Here is a 27104-nt window from a genome sequence, read left to right on the forward strand (position 1 = left end):
GAACGGACTAAATAAGGTAACAGAAGTGCCATCACATGAGAGCAGAATCCATTTATAAACGAGCATGAATAAAAATTCAATTATAAAAACGAATGCTAAAAAATAGCCCACAAATATAATGTGGCTCAAGCCAATAGGCAAGCAAAAAAAAATGTCTTGACCAAAAGTCAATAAAATCAAGGAAATGCTATCAATCAGCATGCCAATCTGAGGCAGTGTCTATGATAAGACCGTATATGAAAAGTAAGCTGCAACAGCCTCAAGGAGGAAGTCACTGTCCTCATCCGAAAACAGTTCAGCCATCCAGTTTAAAAGATGAAAGGAACATACGTGATCTTCCAGCACCGGATCCTCTATAACCATCAGAGGACAGCTCGGTGGGTTTTCAAGAAAACTTTGTTCCAAGAAATTTCGCGCTGCCGACAACACATCCCAGGGACCCATTAGTCCATGTGCCACCGCCAAGGCCATAATTCTTTCGTCAGAACAAACCAACTCGTGAGCAATGATAGGACTCATCAGTTGATCAAAATCGACGTCAGAAGATGCTGGTCCGCAGAGACACAAATCAATGGCCCAAAGGAAATCACAGGTCAGGCAGCGAAATACAGGCTGGACACAGGTGAAATAGGAGAACCGAAAAGATAATCCAAACGCCGTGCTTAGAGTCTCCAACGGCAGTGTGCCATAATAATCAAGCATGCGGTTGCGAAACCGCGTCAGTAGTAGCTGTGCGTGGTCTTGCACAGGAAGGGCATCCATATTTAAAAAGGCAGAAAACCACCAATGCGCCTGCCGCTAAAGCAAGTAAAAACGGGAACCCTCCAAATAAGGATGAAAAAATAGAATGGAAGAAAGCAGGGATGACTCCAAAAATCTTCTCAAAGGAAGTCACGAGACCACCGCTAACAACTTTAAAAAAATGTGCTAGGCCCGTTGTGGAGGATGCGTTAAAGATAGAACGGACCATAGCTCCGAAATGCAAGGGCAAATCAGTGTTTAAAAGAGCCTGAACCTCCGTGCGGGTGTTAGCAATGTGAAGCACGAAAGTTTCACGGGCCGAGCTCAAGGCCACCTCTTTCTGGGACAATAGAGCTCTTATTCTAGCCATGCCGCTGAATTCTGCTCCCAAGGTCGGTATCTGTGGCCAAATGGAAGACTCCCTATGTTCACGTGTGGGAGGATAAAGAACATTTCTGCAGCAAATAACTCGCTCACTAACTGTTACTATGAAAGCTATACCTTTAATTAAACCACAACAGTTTTCATTATTGAGCATTAAATAACTACCATTCTCTAACAATTTAAACGTGGGGATGATAGCAGGAACTGGCGTGCCCTGTAAAACGCAAGCCATATTCGGTCTGTCCTTGTTACACGAACCGTGCAACTGTATGTGTCTACACATTAAAGAATGATCTGGCGTCTCAGTACACTCATCCCCTGTTAGATAAACCTCTTGTTCATCCTTGAAACATCTGTATGTATATGGGAGTGACCAGACCTCATGAAGAAAACCGCTACCTAAGGGTTCAAAACGACCTATTGGCACATATTTCATACAATTTGAAAACTTATATAAAGCAAAAGGCAGCGTTATTAAACCGTGGATAAGCCACGTAGCAGCAGTGGTCTCTGCCACAGAGAAAGGTAAAGATTCCAATCTTTCAATATGGAGCATAGAAAAGGAAGCATCACGCATTGAAAGCAAGCGTTGTTTGTCTGTCAAATTAAACGGGGCAAATAAAGAGGAAACGTTCATGTATCCCCAGGGAACTTTACCCATTTTTAGAGTCTGTAGTGTCCATGCAAACTGCATGATTGAACGTAATTGATTTTGACCATGGTATAATACAGACACTTCATCATGCACAATATCAACAACAGACGACACAATATTATCTAATGTGTAAATTCTAGAGGAAAGCACGTTAATGCTATTGTCAACAACTGCAAGAACTTTCTCAAGATTTGCCTGATCAATAGCCCTAAGGCGTGAAGCAGCCTCAATTTGTGAGAGTTTCCAAATTTCATTGTAAACCCCATATAACCATCTTTTCGACCTGCCACTAGCCGGGCCTTTAATGAAATCATTCAAATCCACGTCTGCATTCAGTTTGGAAAGGTGATACTTAACCGCAGGTAAAGTTGAATGTTTCAGCCATGATTGACACAACTTGCCCACAGAGTAAGAGGTGACAGTATGACTCAAATCAAAACGGGGATCAGATCTAACAGCCCTAAAACCGTCAGTCATATTTAAAAATCTCTTTTGGCAAGAATCAGCACTACGGTGCCAAAGCAGCCAACCCTTGGGGTTCATACTGGAAATGTTAAAGGAGGAATTCAGAAGCAGAGCCTGTATTTCTCTAATGGACAATTTAGTAAAATTACTCCAATTCTCATATTCCTCCAACTCCGGGAAAGACGGGGTGTTTAACCTTTTAGATGTAGCCAATCCAAAGCACGTGGTCTGGGAAATGGTTTCATTTAAAAACCACATATGATTTGGGATGAGACATGCACGGTGCAAAGCCTCAGTGCCTTGTACCTGCCAGGCCCTTGAGCCCCAAACTGATTTAAGGTCTATGGTATCCTTCCATAACTCATACCCTCCAGTAACTAATTGATCCAGGAAGGCCTTTGAATATAACAATTTTGTATTGGTAAGTCGAACCTTGGACAGTGGCTGTTTGTGAAATTTAAAATAAAAGGACTCGGGATTGGACTGATTAAAGTCAGTGAAATAAGTATACTTTTTAAGAAACGTTTCTGAACTCCCTTGTGTTGGTGCTGGGCAATGTTCCCACTGAGTAAAATTAACCGCATCCCTTCGGGAAGACGTCTTGTGTAAGAAGTGATTGCCATAATGTTGGTAACAGAACAATTCACCATAATTAGCAGATTCTAAATATAAATCCTCAGCATCAAAAGCAGCATAATATTTCAAATCTGAAAACAAACTTTCCACAGCATTAACATCCCAATCATCAGAACGAATGTTTTGTTTCACCACATCCCCCATATTAACTCTTAGTACATTAGGGACATTAACGACTTCCGTTGGGCCATGAATCTGAAAACGAACTGCATCCCACGCGATTCCATCCAGAACAGGCCACGCTGTGATGTTAACCAAAGTCAAGTCTCTTTTTAATCTGTGTGTAGAATGTGAAGAGGAAAGTGGGGCCAAAGTTCCATTTAAATGAGTAATGCAAGTTCTCTCCTCGACATAGTGTCCATTCATAATTCGAAAAAAGTAAAACACAAAACCAATTGACATAAAAAGGTAAACTGAAAAAAGGACCAGCCAAATGTATATCCAAGGAGGTATCAAAAAATGTTTTTTAAACAGGCTAGCATATACTGCAATTTTAGAGGGTTTTTTCGAGGCAAGGGAAGCAGAGTCAAATGAAAATCTGGATTCCGTGGCTAAACGAGCTTGCAGGTCAGGCATGGACAAATCAGTGGGGTATGTATAGTCTGTCTCATCAAGGTTAGTTCCTGGTAAATTATTCAATAATGGACTGGAAACAGCAGGTAATTCGATGGCCACCTCAGGTTCATTATTAGAAGCAGTGGGCATAATTGAATTTCTCACAATGGAAGGACAGGAAACAGCCGGTGTCATGCTAAGAAGAATCGGCCACTCTGTGTATCTTGACATTGTCAATAGAAATAAACCTGTTTTCCTTACGACCTGGAAGTGGTGGTAAAATGACTGTTCTTGTGCCCTTCACTCCAAGCACTGGGACCGGAGCTCGATAGGAGGGACCAAACTCTTTCTTGTTGTCGATCTTCTCTCGAACCAGTTCTCCAACTTGGGGTAGCCAGCCAACTACCGGGATCTGCAACGCATCATCCGATGTGGAGGGCAAATGTTCCTTTGCAAGAGTGTCTCTCGTCTTTTGTAGATTCTGTAAAACATTGCAATGTTCATCTGCGTCAAAGGCAGTGGCGCGAACCACCGAGTCTAGACCGTCAAGGTCAGGGACGAACATCTTGATGCCAAAGAGCATTTCGTATGGGGTCCGCCCACCCAGAGACCTTCTAGGGAGATTATTAAGAGCACGCTGCACGCCATAGAGGTGGGCTAGCCAGTTTCTGCCAGTGCCTATAACTCGGGCTGTCAAAGATTGCTTTAAATCACGGTTCATTCGTTCAACTACACTATTACCCTCGGGTCTGTAGGGTGACGAAAACTTGACTTGGACCCCCATCGAAGTCATGGCATCCTTATACGCCTTAGAGGCGAAAGCCGGACCCTGATCCGAATGGAAGGTACCACAGGCAAAAATCCCTATAAAGATACGCAAATCTCTGATGACAGTCCGGGAATCAGCGCTGCGATGTGGCCATAACCACACAAAGCGTGTGCATGAGTCAACTGCTACTAAGATGTATTTATACGCAGTATCAGATGAAAATGGACCGCAGTGATCTAAATAAACACAGCCTAGTGGTTTATTAGAAATGTACAACTGAGTCTGAGGCGGACGCGTAGCAGTTGAAGGTTTAATCTGCTGGCATATGTCACAAAGAAGGACATAATCACGCGTCTGTTTGTACAGTCCCCGCCACCAGAAACGTTGTTGTAATTGCGTTACAGTGGCTGAGACGCCCGCATGCGCAGACGCCACACCTTCATGAGCCGCTGTAATCAAGTCTGTTCTGCGATCCGAGTTGGGAATCAGCCGTTCCCCAACATCAGGAATTGTCACAAAAGGAACCTTTTCGGGACTTAAGTGGTATTTATACTTCGAAGGGAATCCCGAAGGATGTTTACTTCCCTTCTCAGAGGCAGCAACCGCTGCCAAGATGTCGCTATCAATCTTGGTTTTAGACCTAGTAACTGCTGCAACTAAGTATGTAGATACTGCTGATTTCGCCGCTTCATCAGCAAGCGAGTTGCCAAGAGCGTGTACTCCCACGCGCTGATGACCGAGAGTATGAATCACAAAAACGAGTGGCAACACAGCCTTAAGCTCTGCCACTCGAACCCAGATCATTTTATGTTTTATTGTGCTACCCTTGGAATCACGAAAGTCATTTTGAATCCAAAAGAACAAGTTTTCATTGTAAGACTGGACACAGTAGTAAGAATCACTTACAATTAGAGTAGTAACACTTGGATCTGCGTACTCCAAAGCTAGTAATAGAGCACGAAGCTCTGCCAATTGTGCAGTGCAATCGCCCAGGGGCAACGTGTGTACCTCCCTGGAAATGAACTCATCATTCAACATAGCACCGACTACAATGGCGCATGCGGAAACGTAGGCATGTTTAGAGCCATGCGCAACCTGCGCCGACCCATCAGTGTAAATGATGCAATGGAAGTCCTCCAAAGGTCGCATCGCCAGAGGAGCAGGATGAACGAATTCATACTGCAAGTACTCTTGTGACCGTAAGGAGGCGTCAAAAATAAACATGACATCTGCGGATGACAATGACGCAGCCCACTGAATCCACCGAGGGTGCAAAGCCTTTGAATTTGGTACACTGGCTTTCGTGACTGCCTCCAAATGAGGACAGGGTGTTACCACTAGCATGCGTTTCCCCTGTGACAGAGCACGTTCTTTTAGAATTGCCATCTGTACAGCAGTTAAAACCTTTTCTATGGTGGGAAACCGCATCTCAGCCGAGGTGTACAAGTGTGACTTGTAAGCAATAGGTACTGTGTCACCTTCATTAAAAGTGAGGTAGGTGAAACCCACCGTCCCAGGAATTATTCTTATTACCAGGTTGGTGTGGTTATCACGAGTCAGTAAATAATTAGAAGCGAGCAGATCAGCCTGCAAGGATTGCAAAATGGCCTAATGCTCAGGCAGCCAGCATGATTTTGAGAAAGTTGGTTGTATCAAAGCATACAGAGGCTTGACACGCTGGGCATATTCAGGAATGTAAGTTCTGCCGAAATTCAAAAAGCCCAGTAAGGATTGTAATTTCTTCAGTGTTGTTGGTGCGCGCAATTGTGCGCACTTCTCCAAGAAGTGAGGAGCTAAACCTCTACCTTCATTGTTGAGCTCATAGCCCAAAAACAACACTGTGTGTTCAGCAATGTGCGATTTTGCAAAGTTGAATTTGTAACCCATGTCAGCGAAGTTGCAAACAAGAGAATTTACACGACACAGATGCTCCCAAATATCGTCGTCAGTGAGATATATGTCATCCACATACGAAAAAGCATCAGGGTCGAGTGCCTCCAGAATAGAGACAATTCGAGCGGTAAATACACCAGGACTATTCTTGTAGCCCATTGGAAGACGCCGGAATTGCTTTTGGACTCCAGCGCTTGTAAAACTGGTCCATTGGGAGCTAAAGCTGTCCAATCGGTGGGCATAAAAACCATTGGATATGTCAAGCGTTGTCTTGAAACGCTTACGCACGAGACTATCCACTAGGGCAGAGCCGTGGGTATTCTGTACTGCACAGTTACGGCAATGCGAGTTCAAATGCCGGTAATCCAAAACCAAACGATATGACCCGTCAGGTTTATTCACAGTAAAAAGGGGATTATTCATCGGTGACACACACGTTTCAATAACTCCCTGATATTCCAATTGTTCAAGGATTTCCGCGACGGAAGATTTTGCTTCACGCCGAATGGGATATTGAGGTTGAGGCTGCGGCTGAGACCGCAACGGAATTTCGTGGCAAGGCGACAATTTATCCCAACCACATTGGTTACGGTACAGAGCCGGCGCGAGAGCCCGAGCCCACTCTTCTGCAAAATGCTGCGCATGCTCTTTCGAGACAGTGTTCGCGAAACTGGGTAGGATTACCTCCTCCCCTCGCGGCGCCGCGAGCACAAAAGGTGGGGGCCAGTCAGCCTCCGAAAGTAAAATATCATATGTGGAAGACAGATTCTCCCAAAATACACCTTTAACGGTACGCTGTATGTCACCTTCAATTAACAGGACAATTTCATATAGTCTTTCAGGGGGAGCAAGTCTCGTATCAGCTGTTTCTATCACAACGTAGACATCAGTCGCTGTCACCCTCAGTAGTGGACGCAGCGCCTCTCTGACTATGGTTATCTCCGCCGCGCTGTCCAGCAAGGTCAGAGCCCACGTCAGATTCCGAAGCCGCGTTCTCACTATCTGTGGCATATCGATGCGCTGTTAAGGCTGCGACTTTCTTTTTCGCAAACTGCGGACGCCTAGGCGTAGAATCCTCCTGCTTCACTGCGCCGTCCGTCTGGCGGGACTGACCACGTCCTTGTTGGCCACCACGTCCACGTCCACCCCCTCCTCCTCCACCGGTTTTCTGGGCCGATGTGTCCTGAAAGGAACGAGGAGAGCGTTGATCAGAACCCTGAAAGCGATCAGGTGATTTAATCATCGCGCGGTCGCGCAAATCATAAACTTTTTCGGGTGGTGCAGGAGCTAGTATTGCAGGAAAAGGACCCTGAGTCTGCGTTGTCTGCTTCCCCTGTGTCTGTTTTTTAGGCCAATTTTGTTTTTTGGACTTAGGCTGGGCATCTGTCACTGCAGACTGCCCCTGTGGTTGTTTTTTATCCTTCACTGGAAAATATTTCAGACCTCTACTCGTGCGGCCAATCGTTTTATAAGCGGCCACTACAATCTTTGCTAACTGGCGGGGTTTGTCGGCATCGGGCAGAGCAGCCAAAGCATTCGACACCTGAAAGTTAACTGCATCTCCTTTAACATTGGAGAGAATGAGATCACATACAATCTCAAAAGAACCACACAGGCGCATACCCAATTCCACCGCTGCCTCTGGACCGTGATCATTCTGAACACGTCTAATGATTTCAGGCAGGGCATTCATAGACGGGGTGCCAAAGCACCTCGTATAAACTGCCGCAAAAGTTTTTCCCCAGCTTTCACAGTCAACCAGTTCAGGAGTAATATCCTTCGGTAGAGTAATCGTCAACATTCTATGTTTATCAGCAGGAGTAGAATTCGGAAAAACCGCCTCCAGTTGATCAAACTTCTCCGCTAGTCAGAATGGGAAGTCATCGTTGTCAACAGGACGCGCACCAAAAACCGAATTTACCATCACAGGATTGAGACGCATTCCGCCTCGTTCCATGGGAGCGATCACACCCACCTGGGGACCACCAGGAAGATGTCGACCGATGTATTGCACTAAAGCACGAATCACGGAAATGGAAACTACATGCAGCCTGCGAATTTCTATCAGGGTACAAGCCCCGTGATTCGGGTGCGGGGTAAAGCCACCCAGCGCAGGCCAATTAGTACCTGGAATTGAGAGTGGACCTAACCTCGCACGGGACAAAGAGTGGGGGAGGGCGCCATCAAACCAAACTCGATGCTGCCAATGATCAATAGGTATTTCCAATGCCCTGTATGGCGTATATTCAGCCGGGACATCCGAGGCGGTGTAGGAGTGGTACAAACCAGAATTAGCGTCCACAGCCGGAAACGTAACCCAAGAGTAAAACAACTCGTAAGGAAACGCCGGATCCGCACTCACCACGAAAATCACAGCCATCCCATCTACTGGGACCTGGTACGTCTGAAGATGGTTGCGTATCGCTACGCGACTATGCTGCGCAATAGCCACCGCTGCCGCCATCACAGAATTGGAAACAAGAAAACACAAAGAATACTTTGTAGCACAACTGGGTAGTAATTCAAAGAAACCGTTTAAGTAAGAATCAAGCTTGAAAAAAGACCTATTTCAAAAAATAGGTAGGTTTCACCAACACCCCGTTTTCCGGAAACGGATGTGAAGGGGTTAAGGCATGAATGATAAACTACTCGAGTGTCATGATATAAGACCACCGAAACCGTTGGGCGCCATGTTGCAGGGTTTCTGTACTCACACAGAACTGTGCACAGAGGAGTGGAACCTCGGCAAATTAGGATGTCCCAAAACTTACCTTAGCAACCAACTCACCCCTTACCGAGCTAGCTACAGTGTCTCATTGGACATATCAAACACCCAATGTTTAGACAAACCAGAACATGAACTTACAGTACCTCAGGGTACGTGGGACTCATGAACACTCTTTCGTTATATTATCATTACAAACCAGAACATGGAGTAAAGAAGACACATGTGCATTTGAAATGTTTATTTACTAATGCCGTCTTCTCAGGCGCAGTATCTTTGATAATACAAGTATACTTATTATCAGTAGCAAAATTATCAGCATAGTTACTACGACATAAAAAGCGAATGGTGACAGCATGTTAACATGCTGTAATGAATAAGAGTTAACAACACTTATATCTCACCCTCCCTAACACATATATTATATTATTATCTAAGAAGGTCTCTTTGGGTTGTTTTAGGGCGGGCCCATACCTTAGTGTCCTAGCATGAAGGAATCACATCAGCATACACCAGCTCTCTCTGCATGTGCACCGCATCAAGTGTGTTAACAATTCTCGTGCAAAGCAATATCAATCCCGCCTCAAGCCCAAGTTGGCAAAGGCTGCACTTGTGTTATGACTATGAAGGCGTGGAGATCAGACCTCATAACAATTCCATATCGTGTTGCTCCTGAAACTTCAGCACTCTCCGTGCAGACATGTTTTATTAAACAAAGCAGATATCAGAGCAATAACATATTATTCTCACATTCACCACGGCAAACTACTAGGTTGAAAGCTAAGTCAACAAATGAGGGTCGTGTGCAGAAGTTGCAAGAAAGGAAAAATGGCGTTTAAATCTGAAATGTACCTATGCTAACTTAACACGAAATATGGATATATAGGAGCTATACAACAAAGGCCTCATCAATCCTGAAGGCAGAGTGCATGGTTTAATGTGAGATGGAGCTCTAGCATGAGCTGAGCCTGTCTGCAGCCGTCGGGAACAAATCCCTAAACTGTTTCAGGATAATGCAATACCATATACTCTTAAGTGCATTATAATCCTCGCGGTTATATAGCAACTCTGGTTTGGCTTTATCAAAACATGTCGTGTAAGGTGTCATACGATTTGGAATACTATCCCCTCGCCAGTTCTGGCGACGGGGATAGCATTCCACCCCTCTAGAGGGGTAAGACATGTTACTTTACTTAAATGCGGTTAATTTCTAAAAGGGCCTCAGATCCACAAAATGGATGCTTCTGCCACAGACACAAGTCTGACCCCCTGAAGCTGACTGAAACTCAGCCCAAGGGGCCTGGACAAAGGGTTTCCTGTCGCAGGGCGGTGTTACAACCCCCCAGACCGGAGATAGTGGATTGTAGCAGGGAGGTTTAAAGAAACCAGACACTGCCTGGGGAGCACAAGGCTGCCCCTTGCATAATCCGGCCAAACCGGTTCTGGGGCACTCCAGCCCCCGTCCCAGCGCGGACAGGATCAAAGGAAGGGGGTGTATCCACCCACTTCCTGGGTCCCACCCATAGGAGGGGACCTAGCAGGTAATCCAGCCCCCCAGATTCGAATAAGAGTGGGAGCAGTGCCAATGCACTTCAGATTATCCTGATGAAACATAAGAAACGAAACTCTGGACCCTTCGACATCCTACTCAACGTAGAAGACTGAAGAATCTCCCTTGTGGTCAAGGAGTGACTACCCTGTGCAAACAGGCACCATCCAGCCCTCGACGTCTACTTTGTTGCAGTTCCCGCCGGAACTCGAGCGACAGAGATTGACGAGATCAAGCTTGCCTGCCTTCTAACAGCCCGATCCACAGTCCCTGCAGAGCTGAGACCCGTGGAGGTGACCGGAACCGTGGGGCACGCCATCTTGGAAAGACCACGAGACGCTGACCGTGCAGCCCACGAGTGACCCTCGAAGCTGTACAACGGGGTTTAAGAAGCCCCAACCCTGAGCCACTCTTGCACCGAAGTTCAGCCCCCTACACTTGACGAGTGCTGCGTGGGGCCCTTCTGCTTCTTTTCGCTCACCGCATTGGCCAGTCCCTTGCCAGCTGGCTTGTGGCCCCTGTGCCGACGAAACTTGAAATTCGACTTGTGATTCTGGTTGCTCCAGATTTGCACCAGCTCCCCTAAAAAGGAGCCCCCACTCTGACCCTCCTGGTCCGAGTGAGAAGCAATCTTCCAGTTCCACGTGGATTGCTTTTGCCAAGTGTTGTTTGCTCCAATCTTGAAGCCGACAGCGCCGACGGCGAGAGCCTGTGTGGGACAGATCGTGACCTGCTCCTGGACTTCGTAGATGCCCCAGAGCCCACGTGACAGCGGAGAGAAGCTCCTCGACAACCACCTGATTGCGCCCGACATTGCCTGGTTCCGTCCTGGTTCCACCCTGGTCACTGCTGAGTGACCCAGACTCTGTCCCCTCTGCTTTCAGGTACTTTTCGACTCGAGTCCACCCTTGGACTCCACCGGACACTTCTCCTTCACCTCGCCTGCAGCCCTTTCAGCTCCAAGCACCAAGAGCCTGCGTGACGAAACCCGACTCAACTTCGACCCTGTGCACCCACTTCCTGTGGGTGAGGTAACATTGCAACGCCGGTGTTCCCACACTGGTACACACCTCTAGGGTCTGTGTCTTAAGTTTTGCCCCTCTAGGTTCAGCGGAAGTGTCCTTAAACTCTAACTTTGTAACTTTTACGCACTATTGGTTAACATTGATGCATGCGTGCACTTACTGCACTGCACCCGAATCCCGCGGGCTTTTCCCGACTTCAGCATTGCTTGTCCCGACTGCTCCCAGCGATTCCCTAGGCCCTAGGCCAAACCACTGATCGAATGGTCTTACTTATACCATTTTTTTAGTATATGGTTTGAGTGGCCCCTTGGCCTCATCCAAAATTGTGCAACTTTGTATGTTATACTGTGCTTCTGATTTAACGCTTGTGCCCCTTTATTCATAAAGAATACTGGGGATTGTTTTTAGTAATAAATACATATATTTTTATAATATATACTTGTGTGGTGTCCTTTCATTTGATATTACATGATTGTATGTGGTAAAACAGCTCGCTTAACACGACCTCTTAAGTTAAGCCTTTAGGCTGCTTAGTCCATGCTACCCCTAGGATAGCTTGTCTAATAAGGTTGACTTACAACCAGACACCGTAAGGGTTGTTTGGACTGATACAGGGTGGTTCCAGAATTGGAAACATCATATATCAGGCCAACTTCTCACAGTGGGCAATCATGCAGAATGTGAAAAAGGTTGCACCCTTTTTGGTTACATCTTCTGGAGTTTGAGTGTTGAGTGTGGCCGCCACTGAATTCAGTTGTTGTGGTGTCCAATACTAATCTTGAAGGATTATGTATAGAGAAAATGTCATTTGAGACTCCAGTACCCCCTTATCCAGGCCCTTGACTATGTAAGTATACTCCGAGCCATGTATATGAAAAAGTGGCACAGCGCAGCAAGTCACCTTGGTGCTCCATTGGGAAAGGGCAGGAATATGCCATATTTAAAGCAATACAGCACATTCCTGTCCTTTCCCCTGCTGTGGCACACAAAGGGCTGCCTAGCGCCAATGCAGGTACCCTTGCACCATGGTGCAATGGTGTCTGTGTTGCATGTAGGATTGTTTGGGTGCAAGAAGGGGCTCCTTACTGCACAAAAACAATCCTGAGAGGCTTTTTCGTTTTTTTTTGTGTGATGCAGAATGCAGCACACATAGAAAGAGGAAACCATGAGGATATATGAAGATATTTCTCCTTGATACGCAACTCCTGGGGAGGCATATCTTTTTGGCTCATTCACAGGTTTACCTGTTCTTGTAAATCTGGGAATGCGGCAAAATCCGTGAATGTTGTATAGGAAAACCCACGCAAAACCCATGAAAACTCCTCCCTGGTGCAGAGTAATGTAATGCAACGATTTGCGCTGTGTGACATTACTCGAGATTTGTGAAGCCACTCGGAGCCATGGTGCAAGACCGTTGGTTGCGGTCTGCCAGACATCTGACATTGCGGTCCGCCTGCCGCATTACGATGTGGTGCGTGAAGGCATTGGGCGGAGGGACCATGCTTACGACTGGCTCAAGGACATGGAAAGGCTGTTGTAAAGTCGCTTTGTGGTCCCTCTCTGGTCCTGGCACGTGATCCAGGGATGTTTAAAAACATCCATTTTACAATGGCAGCTTGTGCTGCAGGCCTTTTCTTCCCGCCACACAATCTGGCATTGTAAAATGGAAGTTTCCGACTGCCCAATCTGTGGTGGCATCCAAATTGTGCGGTCGGAACCACTGACATATGGTCAGGCGGTTCCAGCCCGCTACAGTGTCGGGCAAACGCAAATCCACCCGACATCGAAATGATGTTCAGAGTTGTTACTTTGGTCATGGATGCCATGGTCATCACGAGTGAAAGTGCTAAGGCTTAATTTTTTATCCAGTTAACTTTTTACCCAGATCAGGAAACAACTTCACTGCATATTCGTTTTTTTTAAAAGGGTGAGAATTTGATTTCTGACAAGGTTCAGGAGTTATAGTGGAAATGGGAATAGAGCCTTGTTTGGTGTACCCAATGGGCTTTTAAGCAATATATTTTGGTGCAGGAACAGAAAAGAGTTCAAGCTGGTAATACATCTGAGGGATTTAAATCAGTATTTTCTTAATCAGCATTTCAAGATAGAGACAGTGACCAGTCTTAGGGATATTCTGCTATCAGGAAATAGGGTAGTGTGGATTTAAAATGCCCTTAATTGAAGGTGGATATTTTCCAGCACCGCAGGAAGTATCTACACTTCTTGTTGCAGGGGCAGGTATTCAGGTTTATTTCTCTTTCGTTTGGTGTGTTTTACACACCTTGGTGTTTCATCAAGTTATTAAATTGAAAGGGTTATGGATGATCATTATCTGGACAATATGATTTTCTTAGGTCAGGAGAAATCTGAGGCAGGTTCAGGTGAGACAGGTGCAGATAGGTCTAATTTAGAGCTTGGGATTTGAAGTCAGACTTGGTCCTTTCAAGGCTCATGAACTTCTTAGGGTTCTATTGGACTCAGAGAAGCCAGCCTTGTCTCTTTTCGAGGCAAAATTGAAATCTATCAATGACGAGTTAAGGATGGTGTTGGCAAAGCAGAAAGATTCCCTGCAGCCATTGGCAAGGATAGTTGCAATACTCTCTTCATCAATTCAGGCAATCTTTCTAGACTCCCTTTATTACAGGGCACTTCCAATCAGGCAGAAAAGGGCAAAAAAGAGGGCAGAAAAACGAGCGAGCAAAAAAGGCAAGACAGAGAGCAGAAAAAAGAAGAAAGGCAAAACAGGGAGCAGAACAAATAGTAGAAAAGGCAACAGAGCAGAAGAGGGCAAAACAGCAGGCAGACAAATGAGCAGAAAGGCAAAACGGAGGGCAGAAAAACGAGCAGGGGAGGGCAGAAAAGGCAAAACAGAGCAGAAGAGGGCAGCAAATCGGGCAGAAAAATGAGCAGAAAAGGCAAAACAGTTGGCAGAAAAATTAGCAGAAAAGGCAAAACAAAGAGCTGAAAAACGAGCAGGAAAGGCAAAACAGAGGGGGGAAAACAAGCAGAAAAGGCAATATGGAGCAAAAAGGGCAAAAGAGAGGGCAGAAAAATGAACAGGAAAATTAAAAAACGGAGGGTAGGATAACAAGCAGAAAAGGCAAAACAGAGGGCTGACAAATGAGCAACAAAAGGCAAAAGAGAGGGCATAAAAAAGAGCAGATAAGGCATAACAGAGCAAGAAATGAGCAGAGGAGGCACAACAGAGGGCAGCAGGTTGCTAGGCAGCAGAGTGTAGCGGACTGCAGGCAAGCTGGACAGGAGAACTGGAGCGGGGGAGTTGGCACGAGGACCTGCTTATTTGGAGAGTAAAGATGAAACACCTGAGAAGGGGTTTGCAATATTCAGAGATGGTTCACTTTCCCAGGCTTCCTTGTCTGATGAATCTTGACAAATCAGGGTCTGGCTCCTGCTGGACTTGGCCACTCTTCAATCATTACTCGAAACTATCAAGTCCCGCTCCCCATTTGACTCTCTTCCCCCATCCAAGCTCAGGCTTTTAGACAAGTCAGTTCTTAGCGTGATTCTTAACCTTCTCAATGCCTCTTTTAGGTCAGGCCATGTTCCTCAGTACTGGAAACATGCTCTGGTGCTTCCTTTATTGAAAAAGACCGGACTTTATTCTTTTTGCTGGTCACATTACTGCCCTGTATCCCTCCTTTCTGTTTTCTCGAAGGTTTTGGAAAGTCACATCAACTCCCAACTCTCCTCTCACATGGCAATTCACAATCTATTTCATCCGTCACAGTCTGGCTTCCGATCTGGGTACAACACCGAATCGACTCTGCTTGGGGTCACTGAATTTCTCAGGCAGCAGCTTGATTGTGGTGGCATGGCAGCTCTCACTTTACTAGACTTGAGTGCAGCATTCGACACAGTCTCACATTCCATCTTGGCTGATCATCTTGAAGCCGCAGGTATTGAGGACATGGCTTTGAGGTGGCTGATCTCTTTCTTAAAACATCGCTTGTTTAAAGTCTTCTCCCATACCATAAAATCAAATCCAGTAGCTTTATCTTCTGGAGTGCTGCATGGCTCAATTTTATGCCCTCTGCTTTTTAATCTCTATGTTCACCCTTTAGCCGACATTTTAGAGAAGTCGTGGCTGACTATTCTTTCCTATGCAGATGATACCCAGATCATCTTTTCTCTCTCCTCCGCTCAGCATCAGAACCCTTACCTGCTCCACCTCGGACTGAGTAGTATCTTTTTGTGGATGTCCAGAAATGCCTTGAAGCTGAACGATACAAAAACAGAGGTTCTTACTCAGGGAAACAGTCCCAAACTCTGGGGAGCTTTTCAATGGCCTGACACTTTTTCACCTCTACCTGCTCCGGTAACTAAAGTCAGGAACTTGGGTTTTACTAACCTTTCCCGCAAAGTCCAAGTGACTGGGTTCACTGCGACCTGCTTTGTGGCTCTTAAATGATTAAAACAAATCCTTTGGTTAATGTCTCCTGCAGCCCAGAGTACGGTTATGCAGGCGTTGTATGATTTCCAGACTTGATTATGGCAATGCCTGGGCGCTGATAAAGCGTCCGTCCATTGTTGACAGCTCATCCAAAATGCGGCTGCACGTCTCCTCTTCCTGCTGCTTGGACATGCCTCAGTCTCACCTTTGCTTCATCAGCTCCATTGGCTCAAGTTGAACAAACGCATCAAGTTTGAGGCCTTATGCTACATGTTGCGGCCCAAACATGGTTTGACGCCCCTCTAAATACAAAGCCTGGTTAAACGTTACATGCCCACTCGATAGCTAAGATCAGCTAACCTCTCTTTGTTTAATGTGCCCAGACTCCGTCCTGCTCGTATGAGAGGCCGCTCATTTTCCTACCTTGACCCCAAACTGTGATATTCTCTTCCTCTGGAATCGCTCTTAGCCTTCCGTAAGAAATTAAAGACCTTCCTTTACAATCAAGTATAATCTTTTTCTGTGCTGTTCATCTGCATTGTGTGGCTTGAGTGTTGTCCTGCTCAGCACTGGGAAACCCCGTTGGGTAGCTGAGTGCTCTATAAATCTATAATTAAATAAATAAATAAAATAAATCAGGAAGCTAGACAGGAAATGCAATGGTGGTTAAAACATGTAGGCACATGGAATGGAAAGGCTTTTTTCCTAGTGCCACAAATCTTGTTTTACAGTCAGATATAAGACTATGGGGATTGGGTGCAAGGTGTAGCATGTACTTGACTGGAGCAAGAGATAGTCCTGGAGGGAAATAGTAATGCAAATAAATAGTTTAGAACTTCTTACAGGCTTCTTTGCAATTTAAAACCTGGTGAGGAACAGGGTAAGATCTACAGTACATTTGTAAATGGACAATCTGGCAGTAGTCAAGTACATGAACAAACTAGGAGAGAGAAGATCAAGGATTTGGGTGGGTTGTCAAGGTCAATGTGGGGGTTCTGTCTACAACAGGGAATTTCATTGAAGGTGAATACTTTCTGGGACCGTCCGCATGGTAGAAGGCTGATATTGGAGGAGTCAATATAACAGCAGCAGCTGGTAATTGCACCCTCAAGACTTCAATACCATATTAAAGTAGTGGGTGCTCTTTAACATATATCTGTTCACCTCCTGATTGACAGTTGTAGACCAGATCTTGAAGCATTAGCTACAGATACTTTTCTACAGGATTGGTCTTTTGGAAATCTTTATGCATTTCTACCTTTCCTTAAGACTCCCAGGTCTTTCTCAGGTTTGCAGGCATTTAGTGAGGCTGACAATTGTCACTCCTCTATGGAGAGCTCAGCCATGGTTCCTATCTCTCCTTGAATTGTTGATGGATTGTCGACTTTGGGTCCCATTTCTTTCAGGATTGCTGAACGATCCAGGCAGACTCTACCACAGTCTGGTCCTGTACAACAAGTTAGTGTTGGTGGCCTGAAACATCTCAGGACATTTGTAGAAATGCCAGACCTTTTCGAGTCAATGTCAAAGTATATAGGAGCATATTCACAAGGAACAACTAGAGCTTATAAAACAGCTTGGGATGACTGATACAGCAACTGTGAGGAAAGGAACAATGACCTGTTGGTTCAGATGTCAGAAGTATTCTAACCTTCTTGTGGTTCTTAACGGAAGAGCAAAAATCCGTAAGTATGGTTAACAGCTACAGATCAGTAATTTCAGCAAGGCCTCAGAAGGTTCATAATAAGCCAATGGTTGAGCATCCTATGGGGTATAGGTTGTTGAAAGGGATTAGGTATGAGAATCATCCAGAACCTAGATATTCTCAGCTAAGTGATATTATTTTGGTTTTGCTACTCTTCCAGTCCTACAAATGGGGTGTACTTTCCAATTACAAGGTAGGCAACAATTCTTCGATTTCTATTTAGTTTCCTTCTTTTCCCCTACACCCTAATCAATGTGTGGTAAGATGTCTGCAACAGTTTATATTGGTAATTGGGCATTGAGCCAGCAGCCTCTCAGTTACTTATAGCATTGCGAAAACCTTTTACACCATCTTCCTCAGCTACTTTGAGTAGGTGGGTTAAGGGGGTAATGGCGATGGTGCGGTAGAAGCAGGTAAGTTTGGTTCACATTCAGTGTGGAGTGCTATGACTTCTGAGGCCATTTGGGCTTGCACCAGGCTGGAAGATATTCTAAAATCAGCAGATTGATCAAGGTTTCTACATTCAAAACCCTGTTATTGGTAGCCCATTCAGCATGCTGGGTGATCCTGGTGGGAATGTTTTAAACTTGCAAAATAGGGCCTTCTGTCTTGTAATACAATTGTAGATTCTCCATGTTGATAGTGAAGGAAAGCCCTTCTCTTATTAAAGGTGAAGGAGGTAAATATGAATCTGCCACTATATATGTGAATACCTGTTACCTGTTTCCCACAATAGGTGGCCTGTTTTTAATAGCCTTTTTGATTGTTTGAGTAACAGTTTCAACTAATCAAGCGTCAGCCTGAGCGGTCAGGTCTGACTGAATTGATATACAAAGATGACAATTGCAAGACATACTATTACACTGAGGACTGTGGTCAAAGGAATTAGGAGTTACTTTGCCTCTTGCATTGGTTTTTGCTTTTATTTCTTATTCCAACAGGGTTTATAATCTCAGCACATAAGAAAAATGTTTATTTGGGGCCACGTCCATTCATAGTGTTGGCCGTGTTTCTGTTATGTTCATTTTTCCTGATTGAGAATGCAAAATTGTGTGAAATGTAGTGTTTCTTTGATTGCGCTGTGTAAATAAAGCAGTTAGGGTGATGGGCTGAAAGCTGGATATGAATCAAGGTTCTTGCCACAAATGTAGTTTTACTAACCAGCCATCTAGGTGAGCTCAGCCATTTAAATTCTTCTTTTTCATTATTAACCATATTTTGTTTGTTATTATTTCTTACCTTATTTTGCGATCACAGTGTATATAGCCTCCATACCATAAGTGATGTGATCATTTACATGGCAATGCAGAAGCCAGGTTCCATTGAATAATGCTTTCATTCTTAATGTTTGATAAGTTCCTGGGAAGAGGTTAAACACATCCGAATGATGCTTTTCATAATTCTAGAGAGAACATGTACACAGTATGAGGGGTGGTTATTTACTTTCAAGTCATGCTACACATTTATGATGCAAGAATAATGTCAACATGTGTTCATTCATGCTCTTTTGTAACTGTAGTTCATATGTATTTGAACTGAGCATGGGTGAAGTTAGCAAACAACTCTTTTGCCTATTTCTGGCCATGGTCTTTAGTGAAGTTTAAAAAAAAAATCAAGTGTGTGCTAGAAAAAAGAAAGCAAAGAATCCGGAAATACAGTTCAAACAGGGGATAAACTTGCAGAATATACTATGTTACAGAACTTTTTCTTCCACAGAAATGATATTGCAATAATAAAGAGCCAGAAAAATATTTTCTAGGGAAATTTTGAAAAGTTGACAACCTTCTGAATTTGCACTGTTGCTCACCTTGCACAAGTCCAAAACTGGAATTTGAATCCCAGTCATCTTTCTTAAACTCATCGACAGAAACCTCAGCAACAAATGGTGCTCATATTCCAACACACTTGGTTAAAGTGTCTAGGTCTAATTTTGCAGCACTTGTTAATCACTGAGAGCAATCATTCTCTCAGTATATGGATTTAAAACAGAGTCTCTTTCTTCCTTTCTTTATTCTTTAATTCGATCTTCCAAAGGCAGATCATAAAAGATTCACAGATAAACTCATGCATAAAAAACAAGAATATTAAAAATATCTACAAGAAAATTCTTAGATAACTTCCATTAAAAAGGATGAAAGTGCTTGGAGCTTAATTCAGCAGCTTGAAATGAAAAATAGCGGCATGTAATACTAGTAATCTCACAACACCTTTAGGGAATTTCGAATGCATAAATCAGAATTCATCATCACAGTAAAAGACCAACAATTCAGTGTGGAAACAAAATTATATATATATATATATATATATTCACTGAAAAAAACATAATTTTCACACCAGTTATAGTTAGCTGAAAGTTTTACTCGCATAAAACCATTGAAATTCCCACGTTATAGTTAGTTGGACTCACTATAACTTGCGCGTGCAATGCACTGCTAATGACGTCACATATTACATCACTCATGACATGGTCAGTGACATCACTCATGACATCACTGATGAGACACGTATCGCATAGCCGCGAGATGCCATCGATCGCGCAACGTAAGCGCCCGACGCGCTTACGCTACGCGCCCCAGGGCACGTAGCGTAAGCGCGTCAAGCCATGTGACTCTAAAATAACACTTTTCATTGGTTCAGAACTTTTTTTTTCAAAATTTTGAGAAACCCACCCATTTCTCTCACTATTGCTTTGTACTTGGAGAGAGCAAGAGCTGTTTTGTGTATTGTCTTCTTTTCCTAATTTTCCTGATCTACAGCAATGGCTGCAAGGGAGTCATCCAGCAGTGATTCAGAAGGTTTTTTGCCTGAGGACCCTCCTCACCAGAAAAAAAAGAACCACTTCATCTGGAAATTTTATGACATCCCTGAAGGACAAAAAAAAGGTTATGCTGCAAAAGTAACCTGCAAAATATGTGGCAGTATTTTATCGAGAGGCAATCCTCTAAAAAAATATAGCTTTGGAAATGCCAATTTAATTAGGCATGTCAAGAGAAGACACCCAAACAACTTTGCCAGGAAGAGTGTCAGGGAGCTGGCACGGAATTTACCAACAGATGGCGGCAGCACCTCCACTGGTGGAGCAACACCTTCGGGACCACCACGTGGAAGAATGGTCCCTAACATACAGCCGGTGTTTGCAGGCATTAAATTTCTGTGCGTGGAGTGTGAGGAACTGCTCTGTTATGGGGAGCAGAGCGTTGAACTCATTGCTATAAAGAGACAGGAACACCGCTGCCCTCCCCGTCCCTAAATTTTCAATTTGTTTTGCTCCTGTTGAGCAGTTTTGGAATCCCTGTTTTTGTTTTTCCCCTGAAAAAAATCCAAAAAAAATATCAAATCGTTTTAAAAAGTATAAAAAAATATAAAACAACAAAAACAAAAAAAAAGTTCTTTTCAGAACTACCTCCAATTTATAAAAAAATGCTATTTTTTAAAAAAAAAGTCTGTCATTCTTTTATCTCCATGGTACGCTCCCCGGTACGCGTACCCGGCGCCCCCCCCGCGAAAATCTAAACATTTTTCTTTCTTTTTTTGTCCTACGGGACCCTTTTATGGCCCCCACATCAAACCTAGGGGGTCAGGGGGGGGTGTACCCTGCCCCCTTTTGCTCATTTCCCCCTTTGATTTTTGCCACCTCTTGTGTCTCAATCCTACTGAGACACAAGATGGCGGCCGCTGCGGACTGTTTCGAATGTTTAAAGACACCCGAGAACCAATCAGCTTGCCATGCGCAAGTCGCGTGGGGCGCCCGGAGCGCTCCCCGGTACGCGTACCGGGGCACGGCTCTAGATATATACATTTTTTTGATCCTAAATTACTCAAAATCCTCAGGAGCACATATCTTGAGACATAGCAAAGGCACATCGGGCTACCAGTCCCTACAATTTTGCCTAGTTTGGTGAAAATCCATTCAGCCGGTCGAGCTAAAAGTGCGCCAGACCGCCCTATGGAAATTAACATGGGAAAAACACGTTTTGGGACCCCCTTTTATCTCGGCCCCGCTTGACGAATCCCCCCCAAACTTTCAGGGAAGGAGCGGAGAGCCGCGAGGCAAAGTTGCTGAACCGGCGCCAAAGTTATTCCAAATAGAATGTTGCGATTTCCCTATGGAAATCAATCCTAACTATAACTACCTACTGGCGACCGCCAGTAGGTAATATATATATATATATATATATATATTTTTTTTTTTAAATTCTCATCTTGCAAAGCGAGCAAGAATGGAGTGAATAAAACAGAATATTTAACACCATTCAACTCCATCCCCACCACCATCAAGCAGAAATTGACGTGTCATACCGAGTATGCAGTATACGTGCTGGAGTGTCCCTGTGGTCTACGCTATGTTGGTAGCACGAGACCACAGGTATACAAACGTATACTCCAGCACTAACGGGCCATCACCAACGGCGACACTGCATACCCGGTAGCTAGGCACTTCGGTGAAGTACATGACAAAAGAACAACAGATTTGAAGTACTTAGTCATTGATACGGTCCCACCGCAGAGGAGGGGAGGTAACCGGGAACAACTACTACGAAGGCTGGAAACACGTCACATAATCTTACTAGATACCAAGAATCCTAATGGGCTGAATGCTGGGGAAGATTGTCACACCTATCTCTAAAGTTATATGGAAATTGTTAACATCTTAGGTATATTCAGTAACATGGTAGCTGTCTCTTCCATATATAATAATAATTTTTTAACTGGAACTTAGTTCACTTAATTTTTTACACTAGGTATCACAAAACTTCTCTCTCTCTTTTTTAGCCATTATTTATTTGCCGATTTTGCACAAGTGTCCACTCATTCGCACGGCCTACTGGGGTGCTTTATGAAAGGATTTTGGTCCATGACTATCTGTAAGCAGGAGACGGTCCCAAAAATAACACAGTAGTAACACTAGAAGTGGAAGGGGAAGGGTTAGATTGAACTTAATTTTTACATACAAAATATATTTCCATATCTGATTTTATATATGTATATATGGATAATTTTTGTTTTTATATATATATATATATATATATATATATATATATATATATATATATATATATATATATATATATATATATATATATTAGTGTATTTATGTATTTATTTATATATTTTTATATATTTATTGCATAGTTTGCGCATTCTCTCCCCCTTTTTGCAATTGCTGCTTTGTTGGTACATGGAGAAAATTACCTGCATGTGTATTCGTATTCATACCAATGTATTTATTGATTGCATTATGCAGTAATTATTGAAAGTAATTAGTATACCATGACATAATATGGACCCAAATCACATGTTGTATTAACTGTGGACAAATTGTATTAGACTGCATTTATGCAGTAAGGTAGACAAAACAGTAGTATGTTGTTTATGTCTATGATAATCGGCACTTTGGAAATGGCTTGTATCACTTTAAATAGAGCACAAATGCCCCAAGACGTTGTCATGTGATCAAGGTGCTTCGAGCACCGAAACGCGTCGTGGTGGAGTGGTGAAGAGCATAATAAACTGCTGAGCACTATTACCGTGTTCGCCTCGTCTTCCTTTTGCTGCCAGACCGCTGCAAGGACGGCCTTTTCCAAAAAAAAAAAAAATATATATATATATATATATATATGTATATATATATATATATATATATATATATATTCATTAACTCTCTTCCACCAACCGCCGCTCCACTTCATCACGGGAGCCTCTTAACGCACGGTGGAGTGCGTTTTAGTATCCACAACACTTGATCCCAATCCTCGGATCATTTCTCAAAAAAGAGCACTCAAGCTGTATTGCGCAGTTTACATGCCATAATTATTCATAGCATTTTGCAGTTTTTCAAAAGGAGGGTTTAACAAACGCGTTTCGCCGTCTCCGCCTTCGTCAGTGTAAACCTGCTTGGCATTTTGTAAGCATTAAATAAAATTTAATTACGACATTCAGTCACATGGTAAAAAGAAATAAAAAACGGCACAACATATACAATTCAGTCATTGTGGCGGCCATCTTTGAGTGATCAACATAATACCGATGTGATATCTATATTGAAATTCATCAACAGTTCTTTTTTCATCTATACCATTTTTTATAAAGAATTTAACTGTTATATGTAATCACGGTTTGATTATTTCAAAATTTGGTCAAATTTTTTTCGTTTTGTTAGTTTATTGGCCTAGGTTTTTTTGTGCTATTGGTTAACATTGTACCCATGGTTAAATAGCCCTGAATGGGCGATGTCCATTGCTATTCTGAGGTACAATATAACTTGATTGAAAATCGGACAACAGTGGGGAAGTTCTGCTGGAGGTAACCGAAATATATTACGAGATGATGACAGCAGTGGTATACAGACCTACCCTATGTGAGCCCACATCTCCTCTTCGTTATTCAGGCCCCCTGGGGACTTAGTCTGGAGCATTATGATGAACCTAGATTCTAGGGTTCTGAGTTTTTTGACCCAGTCTCCCCCTCGTTCTGTTCTTATTAGCTGATCTAAGACAAAAAAGGTTAATAAATTACTGTTGCTTTTGTGTAATAATTCAAAATGACGCGCAACAGGATAACTCTGGTCTCTTGTAGTGATCGCTCTCATATGCTCTAAGACTCTTAATTTTGTTTGTTTTGTGGTGCTCCCTATATATTTTTTCCCACATGGGCACATAAAACAGTATACAGTGAACACCGAATTGCAATTCAGCAATTTGGAGATCACTGCTCTGCCTGTTTTCCCAGGTATTTGGTAATCTTTGACTTTATGTGAATTCTTGCATGCTTTGCATTTCATGCAAGGATAGAATCCTGTCACTGATGGTTTTTTCTTTCGTTTGCAGTCATAATGGCTATTGACTAGATGATCCTTGAGGGAGTTTCCTTTCCTGTATGTCACCATTGGGTAGTCGGACAATGCTTTCCCCAAAACATTGTCCGATTTGAGAATGTTCCAGTTTTTCTTAAGAACTTGAAACATCTCTGAAGATTTCTCTGAGAAATTTGTAATTAGTCTCAGTTTGGAATCTCCACTCTTTGGTTTGTCAATTAGTAACTCATTTCTTTTTGTTGCATTGCTTCTAGCTTCAGCTTGATCCAAAACCCCATCACAATATCCCCTTTGTTTAAATCTTTCTCTCGACTCATTCCTGGATCTTTCATATTCCAAATTAGTCGAGCAGTTCCTCTTTATTCGTAGGAACTCCCCAAATGGGATATGGTACCATAAGTAAAAAAGAAGTCTTCTATCTGGATCTAAGGGTCTATGTAGAAGACAGTACAATCCAAACAGCCCTTTATCGAAAACCCACGGCAGGAAATACCATCCTGCATGCGGGGAGCTGTCTTCCAAGAAGTGTGATAAACAATATCCCATTTGGGGAGTTCCTACGAATAAAGAGGAACTGCTCAACTAATTTGGAATATGAAAGATCCAGGAATGAGTCGAGAGAAAGATTTAAACAAAGGGGATATTGTGATGGGGTTTTGGATCAAGCTGAAGCTAGAAGCAATGCAACAAAAAGAAATGAGTTACTAATTGACAAACCAAAGAGTGGAGATTCAAAACTGAGACTAATTTTCCAATTTCTCAGAGAAATCTTCAGAGATGTTTCAAGTTCTTAAGAAAAACTGGAACATTCTCAAATCGGACAATGTTGTGGGGAAAGCATTGTCCGACTACCCACTGGTGACATACAGGAAAGGAAACTCCCTCAAGGATCATCTAGTCAATAACCATTATGACTGCAAACGAAAGAAGAAACCATCAGTGACAGGATTCTATCCTTGCATGAAATGCAAAGCATGCAAGAATTCACATAAAGTCAAAGATTACCAAATACCTGGGAAAACAGGCAGAGCAGTGATCTCCAAATTGCTGAATTGCAATTCGGAGTTCACTGTATACTGTCTTATGTGCCCATGTGGGAATAAATATATAGGGAGCACCACAAAACAAACAAAATTAAGAGTCTTAGAGCATATGAGAGCAATCACTACAAGGGACCAGAGTTGTCCTGTTGCACGTCATTTTGAATCATTACACAAAAGCAACAGTAATTTATTAACCTTTTTTGTCTTAGATCAGCTAATAAGAACAGAACGAGGGGGAGACTGGGTCAAAAAACTCAGAACCCTAGAATCTAGGTTCATCATAATGCTCCAGACTAAGTCCCCAGGGGGCCTGAATAACGAAGAGGAGATGTGGGCTCACATAGGGTAGGTCTGTATACCACTGCTGTCATCATCTCGTAATGTAATTCGGTTACCTCCAGCAGAACTTCCCCACTGTTGTCCGATTTTTAATCAAGTTATATTGTACCTCAGAATAGCAATGGACATTGCCCATTTAGGGCTATATAACCATGGGTACAATGTTAACCAATGGCACAAAAAAACCTAGGCCAATAAACTAACAAAACGAAAAAAAATTGAACAAATTTTGAAATAATCAAACTGTGATTACATATAACAGTTAAATTCTTTATAAAAAATGGTATAGATGAAAAAAAAACTGTTGATGAATTTCAATATAGATATCACATCAGTATTATGTTGATCACTCAAAGATGGCCGCCACAATGACTGAATTGTATATGTTGTGGCGTTTTTTATTTCTTTTTACCATGTGACTGAATGTCGTAATGAAACTTTATTTAATGCTTACAAAATGCCAAGCAGGTTTACACTGACGACGGCGGAGACGCCGAAACGCGTTTGTTAAACCCTCCTTTTGAAAAACTGCAAAATGCTATGAATAAATATGGCATGTAAACTGCGCAATACAGCTTGAGTGCTCTTTTTTGAGAAATGATCCGAGGATTGGGATCAAGTGTTGTGGATATATATATATATATATATATATATATATATATATATATATATATATATATATATATATATATATATATATATATATATATATATATATATATATAATTATTAAAACAACATACTCCTCCTTTGTACTAAAATGCTCATTTAAAAAAACAGCATCTGACTAACATGTATCATAGTCAATTCAATTCAATTCAATGACCATAAAAGCACATATAAAAACATGATAAAATTGCTACAAATCATTTTATCAATGGAATGCATTAGGACACGTTTAAAACATCATACTTTTCCTTAAATTAATTGATTTTAAAATATAAGTAGCAGTAAACAAACAGATAACAGGCTCATGCATGGTAAACAGCAGACCATAGCAGCATTCGTGGTTAAAGTGCAATATTTTTTAAACAGGGGTTTAAGGAAGGCAATACGGAGGTTCAAATATAAGTCACAAATAAGGAGAAAGTGTAAAGTGCTCTGTTTGGTGTGTCCATCGCATGGGCACGGGGTAACAGGATACTTTTTAACACAAGGAAATGCTACCAGATGGTGGACAAGGCCTAATCTCATTCTTGTAAGAACAAATCGAAGTGATGACCTGGTTACCTGACACAGATAAGCCTGGAACCCCTCAGTTTCTAAATGAGAGTAATAAAACTGGCAAGTTGTCAAAAGCTCACTCCTTTTTTTACGGTCACAGTTTTCCTCCCGCAAAAACATATTTTTCAGTTCAATCTTCGGAATTTCTATTACTCCATTGGGGTTTTCCAA

At 42.9% G+C, this 27104-nt stretch overlaps 1 protein-coding gene across 2 annotated transcripts in view; it reads right to left on the reverse strand.

The window, feature by feature from the left end:
- Positions 1–27104, reverse strand: part of LOC144792820 (ceruloplasmin-like) — a 477616-nt gene that overhangs the window by 40575 nt on the left and 409937 nt on the right. Inside the window, exon 18 of one of the 2 annotated variants that reach the window (XM_078668018.1) lies at positions 18753–18915. The exons of the other annotated variant lie outside the window; for it this stretch is intronic. Within the exon in view, the coding sequence (XP_078524144.1) occupies positions 18754–18915 (162 nt within the window). The 3' untranslated portion in view covers position 18753. The remainder of the gene's footprint in view (positions 1–18752; positions 18916–27104) is intronic. 2 annotated transcript variants of the gene reach the window in all.

This window comes from Lissotriton helveticus, chromosome 11 (assembly GCF_964261635.1).
Source record: "Lissotriton helveticus chromosome 11, aLisHel1.1, whole genome shotgun sequence".
Classification (NCBI taxonomy): Eukaryota; Metazoa; Chordata; class Amphibia; order Caudata; family Salamandridae; genus Lissotriton; species Lissotriton helveticus.